The 24,852-nt window shown below is 44.9% G+C and overlaps 1 protein-coding gene across 1 annotated transcript in view; it reads right to left on the bottom strand.

Annotated features, from left to right (window-relative positions):
- The window catches only part of LOC138763168 (rhodopsin), a 28,036-nt gene extending 21,202 nt beyond the window's left edge, over positions 1-6,834 (bottom strand). The window contains exon 1 of the mRNA XM_069936896.1: positions 6,474-6,834. Coding sequence (XP_069792997.1) covers positions 6,474-6,834 — 361 coding nt within the window. The remainder of the gene's footprint in view (positions 1-6,473) is intronic.
- Positions 6,835-24,852: the final 18,018 nt, after the last annotated feature.

Raw genomic sequence — 24,852 nt, 5'->3', positions numbered from 1 at the left:
AGACGACTTATAAGATGCAACTTAATCGAGGTGTATGTTTATGAAGGGCTGAGATAGGGTGGAGAACCAGCATTTGTTTCCTGGGGCGACAATAGCAAATACCAGAGGATGTCTTTTTAAGGTGAGTGGAGGAAAGTTTAGGGGAAACGTCAGAGGTAAGTTTTTTTTTTACACAGAGAAAAATGGGTGTCTGGAATTCATTGCCAAGGCTAGTGCTGGAGGCTGGTACAATAGGGACATTTAAACGGTTCTTAGGCACATGGATGTAAGAAAAATAGAGGGCTGCAGGTGTGAGGTTGGGAAGGGTTAGACTGTTGTGAAATAGGTTTACATAGATCAGCACAACATCTTGGGGTGAATGGCCTGTACTGTGCCCTAATTATTTTTGTTCTCCAAGCTTTCAATCACACCTCTACTTACCAGCTCCTGACACAGTGAGGCATCCTCCCTGCTCCCCAAGGGTCCAACAGCCTGTCGAGCTGTTATTATGCTTGTGGCAGTGGGGAGCAAAAAAATCACTCCTGACGCTGCCACGAGCTCCCCCAGCAATCTTTGTCCTTTTAAACTCCTCTGATGTTCATTAAAAGGTAGAAACAATTTAAAAGGCGAAACACACAAAATCTGTAACATCTAAGCTCAAAGAATGTGGATACTCCAAAAATAATTAGAAGCATTGAACCAATTGAAGTCTTAACTAGCTTTGTTGCCCCTAATTTTCTCCTGTTTCCTCCCTGCTGAGATTAGTGGGGTTTAGTCTGCCAGGTGCAGTATTTCTGGGAATACTGGGAATCTCACTGCTGAGCTCCAGGTTAAGCCCAGCAGACTGACAGATGCAGGATTCTGTACCTTTTAACAAACTGGACCTCTGGATTCACTAAGACAATGGATGACCTGCTGGAGAAACTCAGCAGGTCGCACAGCATCAGTGGGAAATAAGTCTGCAACCATTCACAGAGGGGAGAGAGCCAGTGTAATGGGGCCAGGTTGAGAGGGATGGAACAGGAGCCAGTATGGGACTGGTAAACCAGGGATTCACCTGGGAGTCTTTGGACTCTCTACTATCTAAAGGGTTAATCAGCTGCTCTGTATTTCTTTAAGGCATCTTCACTATACTCCTTATCTCACCTGCTGGATCAAGTTCTGCATTCTACTGATCACTGGATAAACGGTCCTTTTTTCCCCAGAGTTGTGGGCCTCAGAGCAGACAGAATCCATCTGATCAAACCTGTATGTAATTTTAAAGACCCATTGTGAGATTATTTCCCCATTCTTATTTTTCCTGGTGCAATCTGTTCAATCTTCCCTCAGGTGAACAACACTGAAGTTCGGGTGAATCCTGTTCACGCTGCCTCTCTCTGAACCATTTGCATTCCAACCAAGTCCTTCCCTTGGCCTGACACATTTAACATGAATTTGCACCCTTTCAATTCTCACACCTTCCTTTGCTGTTTGTAGACCTATAATGACATGTCTTATTCCATAATAATTTGTACACTCATGACATGCCTAATTCCACAATAATTCCACAATCTCACTCTCAGATCATTACGATCTCAGAATATTTTGGTTTCTTTTTATATACTATCAATAATTTTGGGCTTTCTATCTTCTTTCTGGACCTCTTCTGGTCTCTGTTGATTATTCTTTAGTTTCAGTATTTGTGGGTCCTACAGTGGTCACCTCATTACAGAAAGGATGTAAATGTTTTAGAGAAGGTGCAGATTAGATTTTCTAGGATGTTGCCTGGATTGGAGAAGCAAGTTTGACAGAGCTAGGGCTTTTCTCTTAAAAGGATGAGAGATGACTTAATAGAGGTGTATAAGATCATGAGGGTCATAGATAAGATGGACAACCAGCACCTTCTTCCTGGGGTGACAATAGCAAACATCAGAGGACATCTGTTTAAGGTGAGTGGAGGGAAGTTTAGGGGAGATATCAGTGGTATGTTTTTTTTTACTCAGAGAATGCTGAGTGCCTGGAATGCATTGCCAGGGGTGAGGGTAAAGGCTGGTACAACAGGGACACTCAAAAGACTCTTAGATGGCAACATGAATGTATGAAAAATAGAGGGTTATTGGTGTGAGGGAGGGAAGGGTTACATTGGTCAGCACAACGTTGTGGATTGAAGGGCCTGGAATGTTCTACAAGTACTTCAGGCAAACGTTCAAGGGGAGGATGTACAAGTGAGTGAAGGAGAAAGGAATGCAGAGGCTCACTGAGAGAGATGTAGAGAAAAGCTCACAAACCAGATTGGATCCCGTGATTGGAAAATGAGGGGAGATTTCACAGAGGTATACAAATTATGAGGGGTATCAATAGAGTAAATGCACACAGCCATTTTCCAGAGGTTAGATGAGACAAGAACAAGGGAACATGGATTAAGGTGAAAGGTGAAATGTTTAAAGCGAACAGAAGGAGGAACTTCTTCACGCAGTGAGTGGTGAGTGTGTGGAACGAGCTGCCAGCTGAAGTGGTGAATGCAGGCTCAACTTTGACACTTAAAAACAAATACGGATAGGTACATGGATGGTTGGGGTAGGGGGGGCTGTGGTCCAGGTCCAGGTTAGTGGGAATGGGTAGAATAATAGTTTGGCACAGACTAAATGGGCTGAATGGCCAGTATCTGTGCTGTGGTGTTTTATGGTTCTATCTTGTTTCACCCTCTTCATAATGCTTTCTTTGTGATGAATTACTGCTTTGCTTGCCTTCATTTCACTTTAATATCAATCTCCCACCCAACTAAGCAGTTAAATGTAGACATTACAGCATGGTAACAGGCCCTTTCAGCCCACGAGTCCGTGCTGCCCAATTAAACCCAATTAACCTACAAAACCTGATATATTTCGAACAGTGGGAGGAAATCGGATCCCCTGGATAAAACCCATGCAAACACAGGGAGAACGTACAAATGCCTTACAGACAACACGGGATTCGAGCCCCAATTGCTGGCTCTGCGATATTCACAACACTAACCATGCCACTCCTGTTGCTGACCATTCCCCTCAAAATTCTGTGGCAAATGGACTGGATTGTGTCTGGGTCCAGCCAGTGGACTCTGGGACAAGCTGATTCAAACACCAGGGCCCACGTCTCCAAGGCTCACCCCTGTCCCCACCTGTCACCAGGACCCAGGGGCACTTCCCTGTCTAATATGTGTTCGATAAAAATATTTCCAAGGATTTTTATGGTTAATTATGTGCAGTGAGCTGTCAATGAGTGCCAGAGCCAGTACCTGCCCAGGATCACATGGGTCATGTGGTGGGGATAGAGGTGGGGCGGTGGAGAATGGGGGAAGGCTGCAGGCATGGTTGGGAAGTGAGTTGGGAGGGTAGGGAGGAGATGGGCAGGAGGGAAAAATAGAATGTGAATATGGTGGCTGGGCAGTTTAATGGTGGAGAGGGTGTAGGAAGTGCGAGCATGAGTGGGTAGATGTGGGGAGGGTGGGTGAGTGAGTAAGTGAATAGGAAGGAAGGTAAGTGGGTGGGAATGGGGAGGATGGGTGAGAGGTGGGATGGGGTTGGGAGTGTGGGTGGGTAGGTGGGATGGTGAGGTTTGGGAGAGTGGGGCAGTGAGTGTATGGATGGGTGTGGGGAGGGTGGATGAGTGAGTAGGAGTGGGTGGGTGAGTGGGTGGGAGTGGGAGGGAGTGGGGATGGGGGTGTGGATAGGGGTTGGGAGGGTGGGGGTGTGTATAGATAGGGTTGAATGTGAGTACGGGTAGTTGTGAAGGTTGGGTGAGGGTGGGGGTGTGAATGGAAACAGAGAAGGTGGGGTAAGTGTGACCATGGGTGGGTGGGTGGGTTTGTGGAGATTGGGTGTGTGAGTGGGGCTGGGTTTGGTATGGTCATGACTCTGAAACTTATCCTCACATTCATCCTATCACCCTGGGCTCTGGGAGGGAGCAACTGGGTCTGGTCTCACTCCCCTCACCCTCCAAGTTCTCTCACATTGGTCCAGACAAAAGAACAAGGGGCTTGCCTCACAGTGTCAGGCTCCAAGCTCTCATCATTCTTTCCATGAGAAGTTTCCAAACTCTACCTATGACTGCCTGGGTTTCCTCTGGACAATGCAGCTTCCTCCCATGACCCACGGATCTGCTAATGGATCAACAGGACACTGTAACATGCCTTGTTGTGCGGGGCAAATAAGCAAATAAGCAAAGCATTATTGAAAGGAGCATTGTTGTAATGTTGTAATGCATTGTTGTAATGGTTCAGGATATAGGAGAGAGCAAATTGGACTTTGCTCCAAGAGCCAGCATGGAACTGATGAACAACTGAATGGCCTCTCTCCATCTTTTAATGTGTTGGGTTCACTTTAATGTTGTGCTGTCCACAACCACAAGTCTGTTGTCACTAGAATCCTCTTATCCAAGGAAGGATGTGTTAGCATTGGGAATGTTTATGAAAATGATCCTGAGAATGAAAGATTTATCATATGAGGAGCATTTGACAGCTCTGGGACTGTACTCACTGAAGTATGGAAAATTGAGGGGGAATCTCATTGAAACCTCAATGAAAGGCCTGGATAGCGTGGATGTGAAGAGGATGTTTCCTATGGTGGGGGGGGGGGGGGGGGTGGGTCTGGGACCAGAGGGCACAGCCTCAGAATACAGAAACATCCCTTTAGTACAGAGATAAGGAGGAATTTCTTTACCCAGAGGATGGGAAATCCGAGGAATTCAATGCCACAGATGGCAGTGGAGGTCAAACCATTGGATGGATTTAAGACGGAGGTGGATGGGTTCTTGATTAGGGAGGGAATTGAGGGCTATGGGGAGAATGGGGTTGAAAAGGATAGCAAGTCAGCCATGATGGAATATTGGGGAGGACTCGATGGGCTGAGCAGCCAGATTCCACTCCTATGTCTTATGGTGGACATAAATAGCAATAGGTTCATGGCGGGGAAGGAGTACTCTGGGATCATTCTGAATAAAAAAAGAGGCTTTAGTTTTAACATCTCGCCCAAAAGGCAGGAAGCCTGAGGCAGTCGCTATGTCCTAACACCAGACCAGAGCAGGATGCATGTCAACACACTTTAGTCACACGGACCCCTCCATGTTTGACCTGTCACCTCCGAGGCATCCATACCCCATTCCCAACCTCCAATATCCAGATAGCCAGAAAATTCTCCCAACATCCTTCCACCAAGCTGTTATCTGAATTGTTGTGTTGGCCAATTGCTGGCAAAACCACACCTTGTGGAAACTGAGACCTCAATCAGATTTTATGGATGGACTTGCCTTGGTTTGAAATCAATTGGCAACTTTGTTGTTCTGCTCTGTTACCTTTTGCATTTAATTTTCCAGAAGCATCCCCAAGGGTGTCTATCCTCATTTCCATTGCTCCCACTCACCACCCACCAACCCCCCATACTGTTCACCACTCTCCCTACCTCATCTTTGCCAATGACACCATCGTCCTCTACACTAATCCATAATCCTTGCTCACCTTAATCTGTAGGTCTCCGCAAATCAGTTTTAAACACTACAATATGATCAGTGGCAGAAAAGCTGATTGTTCAACTTGTACCTTGTGGGGAGCGTCCTCTAACATCACCTTCTCAGATCCCGATTAAATGGATGAACCAATTGTTCACACCCTCCCTCCCTCCCACAAGAATTGGCTGAAGTTTCTCCTCCGATGCTGGGCTGCTCAGCTTAGGTCCCACCAGTTCCTCAGCTTGGAGTAACCTCAAGACCTTACCATCTGAGACAACACACAAGACATAACTCCAAAACCCTTGCGCCATGTGGTTGCATTTCACCTTACCCTGAAACTAGTTCTGCTTCCATACACCAACTGCATCCCCGTTCGCTCCACACTCCACAACTGTTATCCTCTTTGTCCCCATTATCCCATTGCCCAGTTGTTGTGACTTGTGAACAAGCCAGTAACTTCCCTCGTGGGGCGCCCCTGAAACATTCTAAACATACACTGGGGACTTTGCTCAGTATAGTGCCCAGAATGGTGACAATGTCCTCGTGCTCCCAGCAACCTGCAGAGATGTCCTTGGAACTATGATTAGTTTGTGACTTCTGTGGGGTTGGTCCTGCCTGAATGCCTTCTCCTCGCTGGGAAGGCCAGTAGGGGGCTTTTATCTCTCACCCAAATGGTCGAGACAGGACTCTTTGCTTGCCCCTCTACTGAATGGTCCAGGATCTACCCTAGTTGAGGGAGACTGGATTCCCCCCTCGTCTGTCCCTCTTCTGCCGTGCCCAGGATTGGGATTCACCCTGTGGTGAGGGAGACTGGATTCCCCGCCTGCCTGCTCCTCTTCAGGGTGGTGTCTGGTTTGAAAGCATGGGTCCTGGCCCATCTCCTTGCAACCTGGGGAGAGCCCATCCCTGGGTAAAGGTTTGGGAGGGGTTGTGCTTGACCCCTCACACCTGCTGTGGGATCTGTGGACTGTGTACAGGTCCCAGAGAAGTGTGTGGAGTGGGGGGGATGGAGCAAGAGAGGGGTCGCCACTCACCACCCAGTGTAGCAAAGAATCCCTCAAAGTTGCAGCCCGCGGGTCCGAAGATGAAGTAACCATTCATGGACGTCACGATGGTGGTGGTGAAGCCTCCGAACACCATGAAGAGGTCGGCGATGGCCAGGTTCAGCAGGATGTAGTTGAGCGGCTGCCGCAGCTTCTTGTGCTGGATGGTGACGAAGAGGGTGAGGAAATTGATGGGGAAGCCGGTGATTATGAGAAAGAACATGTAGGCAGCGAGCACTGAGAACTTCCAGGGCTCGGCCAGGTAATACTGGGGGTATTCAAATGGGCTCCTCACCACCCCAGTCTTGTTGGACATGGGCACGTAGAAATTGTCCCCTTCTGTGCCGTTCATGGCTGCTGCTTAGTTGCTCTGCTGCTCTGTTTTCCGAAGGGAGCCCTGAACAAGGCGGTACTGTACAGTTTTGGGGGAGAGGGCTACCTAGCACAGACTCTCTCCCCGCTGGGGGCTCCACACCCCTTTATAGAGTCACGGCCTTGGATTAACCTGGCCTGCTTGTCAGCAGAACGCAATTTAGGCCAGCAGTACAAAGCATAATAATCCAGCCGGGATCAAGACAATGTGATAAACCCATCAAGTTATTAGTGGGGCAGTTGCAACCTGAAACCTTGGCAGAAAGATTTAGGTGCAGCTTTTGGGAAGTCTCTGTGGCCATTTATATCCAAGGTGTGTGCAGTCAGCAGCTGTAGTGCTCTGCGGTCTTTGTCACCATTGGTTTCTGAATGCCCTACGTAAATCAGGCTCCATATGAAATTCCACCGTAAAAATCAATCAGATTGAGAATAAATAGTTGTCAGAAGGGTTTGTTTTAGTGACTGTGTAAATTTTGAACAGATACCCCTCAAATTATGAGGGGTATAGATAGAGTAAATGCAAGCAGGCTTTTTCCACTGAGGTTGAGTGAGACATGAACTAGAGGTCATGGGTTACGGGTGAAATGTGAAATGTTCAAGGGGAACATTTTTCATGCAGATGATGGTGGGGGTGTGGAACAACGAGAAGTGGTAAATGCATGCTTGATGTTGACATTGAAGAGATTGAGAGGGAGGGGTATAGAGGGCTATTGTCTGGGTGCAGGCCAATGGGACTAGGCAGAATAATAACTCAGCATTGACTAGATAGGTCAAAGGGCTCGTTTCTGTGCTATGGTCTCAACAATTGCTAACGTTAAGTTTCCAACAAGATAAATCCCACCAAACAAGGATTGCTCAAACCTCTGTACCTGATAGGGAAGTTGAGCTTGCTGGGCCTAAGCACCTCCTTCTGCAGTTGGATTCTTGACTTTCTGATGGGGCGACCTCAGGCAGTCTGGATCGGAAACAGCACTTCCAAGACCAGTACACTGAACATGGTGCACACACCCCACCACCACCCCCCCCCCCCCCCCACCCGCCATCACCCACCCAGAGGAGATTTTCCAGGATGTAACCTGGATTGGAGAATATGCCTTATGAGGCAAGATTAACAGAGCTAGGGCTTTTCTCTTTGGAGTGACTAAGGATGAGAAGTGACTTAATAGAGGTCTACAAGACAATGAGAGGCTTAGATAAGGTTAACAGCCAGCACCTTTTTCCTGAGAGACAGTAGCAAATACCAGACGTAATCTGTTTAAGGGGAGTGGAGGAAAGTTCGCGGGAGATATCCGAGGTAAGGTTTTTATTTTATTTTTTTACACACAGAAAGCATTGGGTGCCTGGAATGAATTGTCATTGGTGGAATGTAATACTATATTTAGAATGTAATATACATGAAATTCTTTAACTTTTGTCTTCTGCAAAGCAGACAAAGAACCACTACTTTGTTCAGTGCTCCTCACAAAAACCCATTGCTCCTGGTGTTCCTCGGTAGTCACCCCTCCACGTACTGACCAGACCTGAGCCTGCTTAGCTACTGAGTTCATTCATTCTCAGGCGTATTCAGGTATTAGGTGCTGTTGTGGAGGCTGGTACAATGGGAACATCCTAATACTCTTAGATAGACACATGGATGAAAGAAAAATAGAGGGTTATGATTGTCAGCGAAGGAAGGGTTAGATTGTTGAGTAGGTTTATGTATAATTTACACCTCATGGGCCTGTAATCCGCTGTGATGTTCTTTGACAGACTGGTCAGTATATGCATCCAGGAACTCAGGATGCCCATGGCAGACAGGACATGGATACTGGGCAAAGCAATCACCTGCTCTATGCTTGGTCCAATGAGAGATGGAGGTGGGAGATACATGGGGAGTCAGAAGATTTGGAAGAACTGCACAGGAATCTAGATGGTGGTGAGGCAGGAGATGCAGGGATGGGGAAGGTTATTGGGTATTGCAGCAAGGTGTGGGGTGGAGGGGTCAGGTGAGAGATCAGGGGTGTCATGGAGAGTGTGGTCCCTGCACAAAACAGAAAGAATTGGGGAGGGAAAAATATTCCTGGTGAAGGGATCCTGTTGGAGTTGGGGGTTGGAAAGTGAGGACAAATGATGCATGGAATGGAGAGACAAGGGAACTCCAACTGTATTCCGTCGGGAATGGGGATTAGTGAATGCGGAAGATTGCGGAAATAAATCATGGCAGGTTTATTATTGTCTGACTGTATACATATAACGGACAGAAGTGTTTCTCCAGACCACATGCACATACAATACATCGTACATATGTACATAAAGAAATCATCTAAAATAAATATATATAAATATTTTGCGATGATTTACTCGGTTTTATAATACAGTTCATCAACGTCACAAATTGTGAGAAGAAGCTTTAATTATCAGGGTAGAGGGGCTTCAAATTATTGGGGGAAATTTTAGTTATCAGTAGAGGAGGGGTTCAGTCATCAGGAGGGTCAGAGGCTTTAGTTATCAGAGAAGATAGGAGTCTGAGTTATCAGGGAAAAGAGGGGTTTTAGTTATCAGGGAAGAGAGAGGCTTTAGTTATTGGGGAGGGAGGGGCTTTAGTTATCAGGGAAAAGAGGTCCTATGAGTCGTGCCCCCGAATACCCCAATTAATCTACAACCTCTGTACATTTTGAAGGATGGGAGGAAACCGGAGCACTCGGAGGAAACCCACGCAGACATGGGGAGCACTTACAAACTTCTTACAGATGGCACCGGCATTAAATCCTGGACGCAGGCGCAATAATAACACCGTGTAGATCATTATGCTAACTGTGTTGCTTTATTTATCAGGTATCAGGGAGAGGAGCATCAGTTATTGCGGTTAGATTATTGGGGAGAGGGAAATTAGTTATCAGTAGTTGAGGGCTTTAGTTATCAGGGAGAGGGGTTGTAGTTATCAGCAAAGAGTGGTTTTCATTATAAGGGCAGAGAGAGGCTTTAGTTATAGGTGAGACAGCCAAATATTCCCTGAAGTTTAAATGAGGACATGATACGGACAGGATTGCAATCCAGATTGCAAAGGGAATTGTCGAGAGTTTGGTCAGTCTGCTTCAGTCAGATCATCAGAAGCTAGAGGTTAAAGGAAGGTGTAAGGGCAAACGATAGCTATCGTTCACTGCCCGTATCGCTGGGATCAATAATCCACGGAGTGCAAGCTGCACTTCTACCACTCCGCAAAGTGGTCACTCATCCTTTATGAGTGACGAGCAACGTCAGTACCTGCTGGAGAGGGGGAATCGCATCCAGCGGGACTACTAGCTACAAGTTATCCAGGCCCTTCGAATGGCTTAATGTTGATTTTAAGGGACCTCTCCCCTCTACCATCGGGAACACCTTTTTCCTCTCTATCATTGAATACTCCCGCTTCCCGTTCACCATTCCATGTCTAGACACGTCCACTTCACCGGTCATAAAGGCCCTAGATTCCATTTTCGCCCTGTTCGGGTATCCCAACTATATTCATAGCGACCGGGGCTCATCCTTTATGAGTGACGAGCAACGTCAGTACCTGCTGGAGAGGGGGAATCGCATCCAGCGGGACTACTAGCTACAACCCCCGGGGGAACGGGCAGGTTGAAAAGGAGAATGCCATGGTCTGGAAGGCTGTCAAACTGGCCCTGAAGTCAAAAGGCCTTCTAGTCTCACACTGGCAGGAAGTTCTTCCTATGTCACTCCATTCCATCTGGTCGCTACTATGTACCGTGACCAATGCTACTCCTCACAAGCTCCTATTTAATTTTGAGAGAAGGTCGGCATCGGGAACTACACTCCCATGCTGACTCTCCATTCCTGGTCCAGTCCTTCTCAGGAAGCATGTGAGAAGCAAGACCAAAACCCTGGTGGAAAGGGTGGAACTGCTCCACACCAATCCCACGTATGCCTATTTGGAGTACTGAGTTGACAGGGAAGACACCGTCTCCATCAGGGACCTAGCACCCACCAGAACAGAGGGTCCATTACCTCAAGTGCCCTGCGAGCAATGAGCCTCATTCTTGCCGCCCTCAGTCAGGGCCTTGGGGAATCCAGTTCAGGAGGAAAGTGCATCCCCCTCCACCATAGACCCAGAGACCCAGTCTGCCTCTCCTCCCTCAGAATGGGAACAGAAGACCCAAGGAGTCCAAGCCCCCCTAGTGCTTATGCACTCCTCCAGGATCTCCAGAACCCCAGACTGCTTAAATCTGTAAAGTTGTAAATAACTATATTTTTCAAACTTTTTTTCTGAACCCATGTTCTCTGTCTTAATTCACAGACCCTAAATTCTGCAGGAAGGGGTGAATGCAGTGAACTGGGATTCACTGGTAGTGTGTTGTACTGATGGCTGGCTCTGCCTCCCAGCTCCTTCTCCATCTGCTCACATATAACCCTGGTTTCCCACCTAAACCCAGAACCTTTCTGAAGACTCCTGTGAAACACTACCCATAGTTATAAGCTAATAAAAGTGTTTGTTCTGCCTCCAGTCATGAGAGCTTTTATTCATTAGGTAAGTTATTAGGTAAATTTAAGACAGAGGTGGAACCATAGAACAACTATTCAAGAGAAACAGGCCCTTTGGGTTCTTCTAGTCTGTACCAAATTATTATTCTGTCTGGTCCCACTGACTTGCACCCAGTCCACATCCCTCCATACCTCTCCATCCATGGACCTGTCCAAATTTTTTCTTAAATGTCAAAATTGAGCCGATATTCAACAATTCAGCTGGCAGCTCGTTCCACATTCCCACCACTCTCTGCATGAAGAAGTTCTCCCTAATGTTCCCTTTAAACTTTTCCCCTTTCATCCTTAACCTACATCCTTTAGTTCTTGTCTCATCTAATCTCAGTGGAAAAAGTGTACTTGCATTTACTCTATCTGTACCGATCATAATTCTAAATACCTCTAAAAACTCTCTCCTCATTCTTCTGTGCTCCAGAGAATAAAGTCCTAACCTGTTTAACATCTCCCTGTAACTCAGTTCTTCAGCTCCTCGCAACATTCTAGTAAATCTCACCTGTATTCTTTCAATGTTATTGATATCCTTCTGTAGTTTGGTGACCAAAACTGCACGCAATACTCCAAATTTAGCCTCAACATCAGATCAGAGTAGATATTATTTATTGTCATGTAACAAAACAGAAATGTAATGTTGCCTTTAGTCTGTTATCAGGCAAAGATTCACCATTAGCATTGCCCAGCACCCCTTGTGGTCAGAGAAAGAGAAGCAAAAGAGAGTCCCCTCAGTGCCATTGAGTCTCCATCAATTTACTTCCAGAGGTCCCACAGCCTCTTCAAACCATCTGCAATCTGAGCCCAGATCCAAATCTCTGACATGATGAGGCCTCCTTCAGTGCCCAGAGCCTTTTGGGACCCCTTGCCCTCAGCACCCTGTTGAATCCCAGTTCCGATATCTAGTTCTCAAAAGCCAATCTCCAGTAGCCCGCAGCCTGGTGGGAATCCTTTGACCTCAAGTCGCCAACAGCCCACAGGTCACTAACAACTCACAGCCTGTGTGTGCCCTCCAACCACAAAGCCCCTTGCTGGTCTGCCACCATGGTCACTGTCCTTAGGGTCATTTCCTCTGCTTCTCCTTCTTGAGGAGGGGTGTTCTCCCATTACTAGTGCCCTGCACCACTCCATTGCTCTCCCAGAGGCTGCAACCCTGAGGCCACTGCCAAACTAGGCACCGTCATCGAGACCAGACCACATGATTGTAGGATTTTAAATAAAACTCAATTGGCTCCTTTAACAGGCTATTTAAAACCTGCACAGTGCCATCGGCAGTAGGACTGGGCAGTAGGACCTTTGGGGGAAGCACAGAGATGTCATTACAGCAACTCTGGCAGCATCACCATTTTTCTTAAACTCACCCCAACTCCTACACTCTATGCAGTAAAACCCCTGTTATCCAGAATTCAAGCAACCAGCAAAAAAAATTGTGAAAGTTTAAAATTGGTGTGTCTTGCTGTTAAGTTTGCCAATCACGCAACATGATCTCAACCAACCGGAAAATTTACTTATCTGGTATCTACCAATCTCCATAGGTGCTGGATACCAGGAGTTTTACTGTACTCTGAAGGTTAATGTGCCAATAGCTTTCTTTACAACTTTATCCACCTGTAACTGTAGACAGATTCTTGGTTAGGAAGGGAATCAAGAGTTACGGGGCGAAGGCAGGAGAATGGGGTTGAAAAGGATAATAAATCAGTCATAACGGAATGGTGGGCTGTGCTTGATGGGCTGAATGACCTCATTCCACTCCTATGTCTTAAGGACTCAATGGATGTTAGGTAAAAATGAGGCTCTGTGGCTGAAAATGCAGAGAGAGAGAGAATTAGTAAATGGGAAAAGGAGACATTGCAGATCACTATAATTATTTTGTATTGAGCTTCATGGTTGAAGACAGTAAAAAAATTTCCATTCTGATGGGTAATCTCTGAATTCTGGAGAGGTCTGAGAGTACCAGAAAATCTTAACTGTAACAACACTGATGTTGTAGTAGGTAGGGAGACAGAAAGCAGGAAAGGAAAGAACATCAGCCTCTCACGTTCAAAAAACATGGCTTCCTTTCTACCACCAATAACTCAGCTTTACCCACATCTCCTCCATTTCCCAACCATCTGCCCTGCCCCCTCCACCCCTAGATGCAACAAGGTCAAGGTTCACCTTGTTCTCACCTACCACCCCACCAGCCTCCACATTCAATACATTATCCACCTCGATTTCTATCACCTGCAACATGATCCCACAACCAGACACATCTTCCCCTCTCCTCCTATCTCTGCTTTCCGCAGGAATTGTTCCCTCTAGGATTCCCTCGAACATTCCTCCCTTTCCACCAATCACCCCCTTGGTAACTACCCATGCGTCCACAGGAAGTGTTACCATACCTCATCCCTCACCCCAATTTCTGACCCCAACCGTCCTTCTAAGTGAAGCAACACTTCACCTGTGAACCTGCAGGGATCACCTATGACACCTAATGCTCCCATTGTGGCCTCCTCTATATTGGAGAGACTGGATGCAGACAGGGGGATCATTATGTTGAGCACCTGCACTCTGTCCACTGCAACAGCGAGGATCTCCTAAGGCCAAACCAGTTAAATTCCACACAGCATTGTCACACCAACATGCCTGTTCATGGCCTCATGCATTGCCAAACTGAGGCTACCTGTAAATTGGAGGAACAATACCGTATATTCTGTCTAGGCAGTCTCCAACCAGATGGCATCACCAATTTCCATTAACCCATTTTCCCAATTCTCTCTCTTTCTCTGTCCCTCTATCTCCTTTCCTCCTGCTCCCCACCCCATCCTTCCCTTCCCTCTCCTATCAGAGAGCTACCCACCCCCATCACTTCTCAGCTTCTGTCCTCCCACCTGTATCCACCTCTGACATCTTGCCTCTAAGCCTGTCCTCCTCACCTTTTTATCCAGTCGTCTACCTGCTTTTTTCTTATACCTGATGAAAGGCCCAGACCAGAAACGGTGGAGGCTGCATGACCTGCTAAGCTTCTCCACCATGTTTGTGCATTGCAGCCTCTCACTGGTTGTGAGGAAGCGTTGAAATCCTTTCCAAATGAGACATTGGCAGGACATATGGAAAATTTAAAAACAATAAAAGAACATTCAGCAATGTTTGATGAATTTCCATATTTTTCTACCATACAGGAAGTCTCTCAGGCCAACCAGTCTAACCCAGCTCACCACGTATTTTCCAGTGACTTATACTCCGCACATTTACATGAATTCCCTCCAAATTTTAACCCTCTTCAAGGTGGAATTTACAGCGGCCATTATCCTGTACATTCCTGGGGTGAGGGGGACACCCACCTGGTCACGGGGTGAAGTGCAAACTCCACACGGACAGCACCGGAGGTCAGGTTTGAACCAGGGTTTCTGGACCTGTGAGGCAGTGGATCCACCAACTGTACCACTGTGCTCTAATGCAAATAGGGAGAAAGAAAAGAACGAGACCAAGTGATACAAAGAGTTAAGATAATAATGATGCAGTACACACTCATGCTGGAGCAACTCAGCCGGTCACCCAACATCCATGGGAATGTTTCGGGCCTGAGCCCTTCTTCAAGGTACAAATCTAAATCAGACAGGGGGCCTTTATTTCCTATATCCCCTGTACCTGCTGAGTTTTGTGTACTGCACCACAATCACAGCCTCTGCAGACTTTCCTGTTTAACAACGCAATAAGACTGAGCTTATTGTTAGATACATTGTACAAATGCACCATAATTCATTAAAAATTACAAAAACAAGAAACCAACCATAATAATATTCTTTATTGAATGTAAAAGAGGCAATAAATACAAAATATTGTGAGTTATAAATATTTAGTTATCCTCGTTCAAAAATAGTTCAGACAGTCCTTGTGTAGTGTTCGACCACTCCCGGATTAATGTAACAAAGGGAGGTTCAAGAGCTTGAAAGCTATTCCTGAACCTGGAGGTGGTGGTCTTCAGGCTTCTCTGCTTTTTGCCCAAAAGTAGCAGTGAGGAGAGGTTGTGGCCAGGGTGATGGAGAGAAAGATCAAGGCAGGTCTGCAGCAACTGCTGTGTGAAGACATTCAAAGGGGAAAAGGAAGGAGGTTGCTAGGTAGAGCGAGAATAGGGCAGTTTGTGTTCAGTACCCAGGGCCGCAGAGAGATTGCAAGTTCGGAAGCCTGCCTAAAAAGACTCATCCTTCTGGATGTTTCTCTGGAATTATTGGAGGTGCACTCATCCAGACAGGTTGGAAGTATACCTTCACTCTCCTGACTTACAGAGGTGGACCAGGGTCAGGGATGGATGAGTGATTCACAGCAGGATCGCAGCCTCTTCTGGGCAGATGGGTTTGTGGTGGATGCTGAGCCCAGGACTCTGAAGGTGGAGATCTAGGCTCCGGGCAATGCCTTTGAATGAAGTTCTGTCATGACTGAATGTAGCTGTACCATCGACACAGATGGTACATTTCAACCGTGACTAACTTGCTGCTCAGAGGCAGTTTATCTGATCTTTATCCAGGGTTCTCTGACAGCCATCTTGAAACTCCTGAAAAAAAAAAATCAGGATCCATTTCTAGATCTGCTCTGTCCAAAATGATGTCATCTCCACAGCCCTCCATCTAACCCAGCCTGTGCCACCCTTACCTGAACCATAAACTACTCTGAGACCTGTCTGTACCACCGAAATATCACTAACTACAACCAGGAAGCTTTATTTATCCCTTCTTTGATATTGTGTTAATTTAATGTAAAATATAGAGGTTAGTGTATCATATGCTGTATCTGTAGTCTACTTGCAGGGCCCCTGAGGTTTATCTGATACACCTGTGAGGCTGCAGCAAGTAAGAATGAGTGCACATATCTGCATTGTACTCATGTGTATTTCAATAAACAGATTCAGTTATTCAACAGCTTCGCGATCAAGGTACCAGGAGCATGAAGTTTGATCAATATTAATATTAATTAATCAATATCAATATTAATGACATTCAGGGGATTAAAAGCAGATCTAATTGCTGGAACAGATGGCATATATTCCAATGATGTAAGTAGAGAAAACAAGACCATTGGTGGTGATCTTTCAAAATTCCTTGTCCTGGTGGACTAATACATGAGTAATGTAACACTGCTGGCCAACAAAGGAAAAGGAGAAAAAACTGGAATAATTAATACTGGAATTCATTAAAGTTTAATGGATACTTCAGCAGCCATGATGTGAACAAGATTTTTTGTGAAGGGGAAACAATGCTTGACATATGGTTATTTTAACAATAATTAGCAATATATATGGGGAATTAATGGAGGTAGTGTCCAATTTTCAAAAGGCATTTGTTAAACACTCCAACATTTTACACTAGATTGGGGATAATCATTGCATTTTGCACAGAGATTTGGACATCGGTGATTGGGCTGACATTTAGTGCTTGCTAGACTTGCCCAGGAGACTTCTACCCTTAGACCATTTAGGTACCTTCTCTCATGATTTTGACCACACTCACTTCTCTTCCCAGAGAGCCATGAGAGTCCAATATGCTACTAATGTCTTCCACATTGAAGATTGATCCAAAATATTCATTCAGTTCTTCTGCCATCTCCTTGTCTCCCACTACAATTACTCCAATGTCATTTTCTACAGGTCCTATGTCTAGTTTGGTCACTCCTTTACTCTTTATATATTTAAACAAAAACTTTTAGTATCCTCTTTGATATATTTGATAACCTCTTTCATAATTCATCTTTTATCCTCAATCACTTACTTAGTTGTCTTTTCCAAGTATTTAAATGTTTCCAAGTCTTCTATCTTCCCACTTATTTTTGCTTCCTTGTCTGTCTTCTATTTTGATTTTACTCTGGCTTTAACTTCCCTCGTCATCTCATTTTTCCATTCACAATTTTCATTTTGTTTGGTTTGTGCCTGTCCTGCACTTTCCTCATTTCTTGCAGAAACTCCAGCCATTCCTGATCTGCAGTCTTCTCCATGAGTGTGTTTTTCCCCAATGACTTTGCCCAATTCCTCTCTCATGTGACTGTCATTTCCTTTACTCCACAGAAATACCAACACATCAGACTTCAGCCTCTCCTTTCAAAATTTCAAAGTGAACTCAATCACACCGTGATCACTGCCTCCGAAGGGTTCCTTTACCTTAAGCTCTCCAATCACCTCTGGTTCATTACCCAGCACCCAATCCAGAGCAGCCAATCCCCTGGTGGGCTCATCAACCATATGCTCTAAAATCCATCCCATAGGCCCTCCACAAACTCTGGAATAATTATAAATGATTCTATCCTGTGACCTTATGGATCACATCTGCAAATGATATTTTGCTTCCTTTCAATTCTATACCATATAAACTAAATGCAAATAAATTTCTTGGTTAAGTTGTCAAAGACCAGTTTTGGAGCATCCATGAAAGTGATGGAATGGTTTCATAACTTTTTCTGGCTGGAATGCTCTTCAAAGAAGCAGGAAGATTAATGAGGTTCAGATATCAGCTATTTGAGCAAGACCCTTCTGTGAAATAATCCATGTTAAGAAATTAGACACAGAATTACCCAGCATGTAAACAGCTCTTCAGCCCAATTTACCCATGCTGAATACAATGTCCCAACCACACTTTGCCCACATCCCATCCATGTGTCCATCCAAATGTTTTTTAAACATTGCAGTAGTACCTGCCTCAACCACCTCCTCCAGCAGCCTGATCCATACACCCACCCCCTTCTGTGTTCAAAAGTGACCCCTCAGTTTCCTGTTAAATCTCTCCCCTCCTTACCCTAAACCCATGTCCTCTGGTTAACAATTCCCCTGCTCTGGGGAAAAGATTCTGTGTTCACCTGCTCTTTTCTTATCATGATTCTGTACACCTCTATGAAATAATCCTCCTACACTCGCGGGAACAAAGTCCAAGCCTGCTCAACCTCTCCCTAGAGCTCAGGCCCCTGAGTCCTGGCAACATCCTTGTAAATCTTTTCTGCACCTTCTTTCCTGAGACACAGTGACCAAAACTAGACACAAAACTCCATATGGGGCCTCACCAACATCTTATACAATTGTAACATGTCCACCCAACTTCTATACTCAATATTCTGACTGATGAAGGCCAATGCACCAAAAGCCTTTTTGACCACCATTCACTGTGTAGGTCCTCTCAAAATGCTCATCACTTCTCTGTATTACATGTGAACCATTCCTCTGCCTAACTGATCCTTTTACAGGATATGTCTGGCAAGTGGGAGATTTTTGAGATAGTGAGACAGGCAGAGGTCAGGGTGGTGTGGTCCTGTTGGAGTGAAGGGCAAGGGTGGCAGGATGAAGGAACCCTGGGTGATCAAATATATAGAAGGTTTGGTTAGCAAAAAGGAGGTAATGTGTCAGGTGTAGGAGCTGGGATAAAACACAGCTTTCAACACAACAAACCCTCAGTGCTAGTTAACAAGCTCGAAAACCTGGACCTCTGCACCTGGATCCTTGACTTCCTCATCGGAAGACCACAGTCAGTAGGAAACAGAACAACATCTCCTCCTCACTGACAATCAACACAGGTACACTTCAATGATGTGCAGTTGGCCCACTGCTCTACACACAATACACCTATGATGGTGTGGCTAGGGAAAATTCAAATGCCTTCTACAAATTTCCTGATGTACTATGATCATCGGCAGAATCACAGACGGCAATGAGAAAGCGAACAGGAGGGAGATTCATCAGCTAGTTGAGTGATACAATGTCAACAACCTTGCAATCAACTTTAGCAAAACCAAGAGCTGATTGTGAATTTCAGGAAGGGGAAGTCAGGAGAAAACGAACCAGGTCACATTGAGGAGTTAGCAGTGGAAAGAGTTAAGAACCAATTCCTGAGTGTCAATCTAGGAGGATCTCTCCATGTTGATGCAATCACGAAGAAGGCTCGCCAGTGGCCATACTTGGTGAGGAGTTTGAGGAGATTCGGTACGTCACCAAAGACTCTTGCAAATTTCTACAGGTGTACCGTGGAGAACATTCTGACTGTTTGCCTCACTGTCTGGTATGGAGGTGCTAATGCACGGGACAATAAAAAAATTAGAGTTGTAAACTTGGCCAGCATCATCACAGGCATCAGTCTTCACTCCATTGAGGACATCTGCAAGAGTCAGTGTCTTAAGAAAACAGCCTCTATCCTCAAGGACCCCCACCATGCCCTCTTCACACTGCTACCATCAGGCAGGAGGTACAGGAGCTTGAAGACAAACACCCAACAAACTGCACAAGAACAGCTTCTTCCCCTCTGCCATCAGATTTCTGAATGGACAATAAACCCCAGACACTACCTCATTTTCTCTTATTTTTGCATTCATTTATTTATTTTAAAATGTTATTTATTATCAATATTTGCATTGTAATGCTGCGGCAGAACAACGAATTTCATAGCATGTTACGACAATAATTCTGATTAGATGGTCACCAGCATCTGCAATAATGACTGTGCAGCTCTCTGTTCATCCTACATATAGTGGGGGAAGGTTCCCGAACCCGAATCTTGCCTAGTTCTCACATATTCTCACATATCCTTTTTCCTGTCCTCTCATGGAGGAGGGGGGGGGGGGGGGGGTGGTGTGGGAACACAGACAATACCTCAAATAGGGAACTGCCAGAAATGATAAAGCCAGCTGGGATTCACATCCACAGATATGAATAAGGAAAGGCAATGTTAAATATATTGCATGGATATGTACAATTCATTTAAATTTATTTGCTTGAAGGCCATATGATTGACTGCAAGATTTCTGGTATAAAGTATGGATTGTATAATAAGATGCATCCATTTTTAAATTTAAATTTTGACATACTGCATAGTAACAGGCCTTCTGGCCCCCAAGACACTGCCGCCTCAAGGACCCCAAGTAACCTATAACCCGGAACATTTTGCAAGATGGGAGAAAACTGGAGGGCCTGGAGGAAACCCATGCAAGCATGGAAAGAACTGTCCTTACTTACAGCACCGGATTCGAACCTATGTCGCTGACGCTGTAATAGCGTTACACTAATCACAATAAAAGTTACTTATTTTACACAAAAACCTAAATATACATTTCAATTTGACTTAGTTTGTATCAAATAGTTAAATATCTTTTTATGGAAATGATTTAACATTCATTATTTATTCTATAACTATCTTTCATTAACCTGCTTATCTAAATAGAACTGATGCAGTTTCCAACAGTGACCCTCTGTACAGAATTACTCGCTGTCCTCAGAGCTAAATCCATTGTAGATTTCATACTCAATAACTTTTTGCAGAAATTGTCTTCTTAATAACTTTACATACACAAAAAAGGCTAATTACATTTCTTGTGGAAAAGGGAAGCCTCGTATCAGTTCCTAGACAAAATTAAATAGGCTGCTTTTCATAAAAAAGGTAAAGGTTCCATTATCATACAATACAATACTACATCTAGAATGTAACATACATGAAATTCACAGAAATGAGGCCCCAGCAAGGAATGAACTTGCAACCCCGGTTTACAAGACCAGTGTTCTAACCACTGAGCAATGGGGCCTTTCAATGAAATATTTTAAAAATAATTTTAAAAGTGAACAGTTGTATGACGGACCTGGAGATAAATTATAAAACTTGGAAAAACAGAAAGCCGTTGTAGTTGAAAGAGATTCAATGAATCACCACAGCAGCATCAGTGGGAGGGTTTCAGTGCGTATCAGTAGGTTTTCCCATTGATGTTGCTGAGTTCCCCAGCAGATTATTCGTTCCTCTAGATTCCAGCATCTACAGCTTCTCATGTGCCTTGAGTGATCTACCCAGCCTGACCCGAGTTATTAGATATCTGATTGACGTGGACGGCCTAGCCTTGTGGACACATGGGGCTCTATTTGAGTCCTCACATGAAGTCGTCTCTGATCCCTTCCCCTTTTAAAGTACAATAGTTCTGGTCAATCTATTGCCCCGATTGTCAGGGCGAATGCAAGTATTAATGTTCACCCACAATGCGTCTTCTGTTATTGTCTATTTGAAGATCCCAAATGACAAATAGTTTAAAAATAAACAAATAAATAAATAGATAGATAGATAGATATATTGTAGTCTGCTGTGGAACATTAAGAGATTTTCTGTCAATAAAGAATTGCAGGTCAGACAGCATCCAGGATTTTATGTTACATTTTCCCCTAAAAGCACAGACAATTGTCTTTATAGCAATAATTTTGAATTTAAAAAAAATCATCCATAATTATCCCATTTTTGCCCATTTCAGAATAGAACAATTCTGGCTCTGTGTCTCCTCTCTCCTGGGTTCACACCGGTTGCAGTGCTGCCATTACCACAGCTCCGGCAATGCTGTCATTCTTTTCTATGCCATCACAATATCAAAAGGACATGATTGTTCTGGAGTGAGTGCAGAAGAGATTTACCAGCATGTTGCCTGGGATGAAGTGCCTCAGTGATGAGGAGAAATTAGATAAACTGGGTTCGTTTTCATGGGAATGGAGAAGCTGATAGAAATGTATAAAATTGTAGGGTAGATATGAATATACATTTCCCTGAAGGAGGGGCATCTGTAACCAGAGTTCACAGATTCAAAGTAAGGAGCAAGAGATTTAGAGAAAATAAAGGAAGATTTTTTTAAAAATAAGAGAATGATTGGAGTTGAAATGCTCTGCCTGAGAAGGTGGTGGAAGCAGAGAATTTCACAAAATTTAAGAAGTATCTGGAAGAGCACATGAATCACTAAAGCTTAGAAGGCGACAAACCAAGTGCTGGTTAATTGGCATTAATATAGATGGGTATTTGAGGTCAACATGGATGATAGGCCAAAGGACCTGTTTCTGTGTTGTATGACTATGAGTCTTATCCATCTTTAAACAAACTAAACTCAATGAAAAATCTCCTAACAAAGAACAAGAATGCTCTGATGGGCCCCTTTTCCAAGTCTCAATGGAGACAAACGAAACCAGGGTAAAACTGAGTATGTCATCACACTGCCATGCAAGAACAGAAGTTACACTGAAAATGTTCTGGTATTTTTAACTTGCATATTTACATTATATCCCAAATACATGTTTCATTGATTTCCAAATTAAACCATACTACTAGATAATAGATTTTATAAAAGTTAAAATATTATCAGGCTCACACCTACTCCAAACTCTCCTTGCATCCAAGGTCAAATGAATAATTCACATGATCCTCTTATTGCTGCACATACAATGCTCGATCATTTATACCAGGGGAGGGGCATGGACTAATTCTTTATTCATCAAAAGGAGGTCAGTGAGTGCTTATTCAAACCAGCACCCAAATTATGCACTCTAGTGGGTCAAGAAATGACATCACTTAGCATTTGCTTTTTAACACGACACAATGTAATTGATAATATCCCAACGCATTGCACAAAACTGGAAAAACACAGGCTCCTTTCTATAGCGTGTGAAAATCTTAACAACATTTCTGCCTGCAGGCTGCATTACCCTCACATGTAGAATACACCAGGGTGACCAAATCGCTCTGGAACTCTCTTTCTGCATCTCTCACTGACATTTCATTTGGGAACAACAGCCTATTGGGATACATTTTGCTACCTCAGATGCAGGGTTGTCAAGCATTTAGCACTAATTAATTTGCTGGTGAGTATAATTAACAAAAAAATTAAATACACACTCCTAAAGAATGAGCAGGAAGAGAGACAGGCTTTCTTCCAAAGTGTGGGGGAGGGGAAGAGAGGAGAGAGGGAGACTGTCAATCACACAGGTGTGGAAATAAGCCCCTTTGGTCAACTTCCCCGCAAGGACCAAAATGTCCCACCCACACAAGTCCCACCTGCCTGCATTTCGCGACGTTCTTCTAGACCAATGATCCTCAACCTTTTTCTTTCCACCCACATATCACTTTAAACAATCCCTTACTAATCACAGAGCATCTATGACGTAGGGATTACTTAAGGTGGTATGTGGGTGGAAAGGAAGTTTGAAAAATCACTACAGCCCATTCTATCCTTGTGTTTGTCCAATTTTTTTCTGTAGTACTTGCCTCAGCCCCCTCTTCTCTGGCAGCCCATTCCATACACACACCATTCTCTGTGTAAAAAAATGTTGCCCCTCAGGTTCCTGTTAAATTTTTCCACCTTCACCTTAACATGTGTCCTCTGATTACTGATTCCCCCATTCTGGGGAAAAGATTCTACGTTCATCTGATTTATTCCCCTCTATGAGATCACCCTTTTTCCTCCTGAGCCCCACAGGGGAGTAAAACATATCTTGCCTTGAGATACTATATTTAAGGATCTCTTTGGCTTGGCTTCGCAGACGAAGATTTATGGAGGGGGTAAATGTTCACGTCAGCTGCAGGCTCGTTTGTGGCTGACAAGTCCGATGCGGGACAGGCAGACACGGTTGCAGCGGTTGCAGGGGAAAATTGGTTGGTTGGGGTTGGGTGCTGAGTTTTTCCTCCTTTGTCTTTTGTCAGTGAGGTGGGCTCTGCGGTCTTCTTCAAAGGAGGTTGCTGCCCACCGAACTGTGAGGCGCCAAGATGCACGGTTTGAGGCGATATCAGCCCACTGGCGGTGGTCAATGTGGCAGGCACCAAGAGATTTCTTTAGGCAGTCCTTGTACCTCTTCTTTGGTGCACCTCTGTCACGGTGGCCAGTGGCGAGCTCGCCATAGAACACGATCTTGGGAAGGCGATGGTCCTCCATTCTGGAGATGTGACCTACCCAGCGCAGTTGGATCTTCAACAGCGTGGATTCGATGCTGTCGGCCTCTGCCACCTCGAGTACTTCGATGTTAGGGATGAAGTCGCTCCAATGAATGTTGAGGATGGAGCAGAGACAACGCTGGTGGAAGCGTTCTAGGTGATGCCGGTAGAGGACCCATGATTCGGATCCGAACAGGAGTGTGGGTATGACAACAGCTCTGTATACGCTTATCTTTGTGAGGTTTTTCAGTTGGTTGTTTTTCCAGACTCTTTTGTGTAGTCTTCCAAAGGCGCTATTTGCCTTGGCGAGTCTGTTGTCTATCTCGTTGTCGATCCTTGCATCTGATGAAATGGTGCAGCCGAGATAGGTAAACTGGTTTACCGTTTTGAGTTTTGTGTGCCCGATGGAGATGTGGAGGGGCTGGTTGTCATGGTGGGGAGCTGGCTGATGGAGGACCTCAGTTTTCTTCAGGCTGACTTCCAGGCCAAACATTTTGGCAGTTTCCGCAAAACAGGACGTCAAGCGCTGAAGAGCTGGCTCTGAATGGGCAACTAAAGCGGCATCGTCTGCAAAGAGTAGTTCACGGACAAGTTGCTCTTGTGTCTTGGTGTGAGCTTCAGATTGAAGAGACTGCCATCCGTGCGGTACCGGATGTAAACAGCGTCTTCATTGTTGAGGTCTTTCATGGCTTGGTTCAACATCATGCTGAAGAAGATTGAAAAGAGGGTTGGTGCGAGAACGCAGCCTTGCTTCATGCCATTGTTAATGGAGAAGGGTTCAGAGAACTCATTGCTGTATCTGACCCGACCTTGTTGGTTTTCGT

This window comes from Narcine bancroftii, chromosome 5 (assembly GCF_036971445.1).
Source record: "Narcine bancroftii isolate sNarBan1 chromosome 5, sNarBan1.hap1, whole genome shotgun sequence".
Classification (NCBI taxonomy): Eukaryota; Metazoa; Chordata; class Chondrichthyes; order Torpediniformes; family Narcinidae; genus Narcine; species Narcine bancroftii.
Note: the sequence above shows the minus strand (reverse complement) of the source record. Positions and strands in the feature narration are given on the sequence as shown.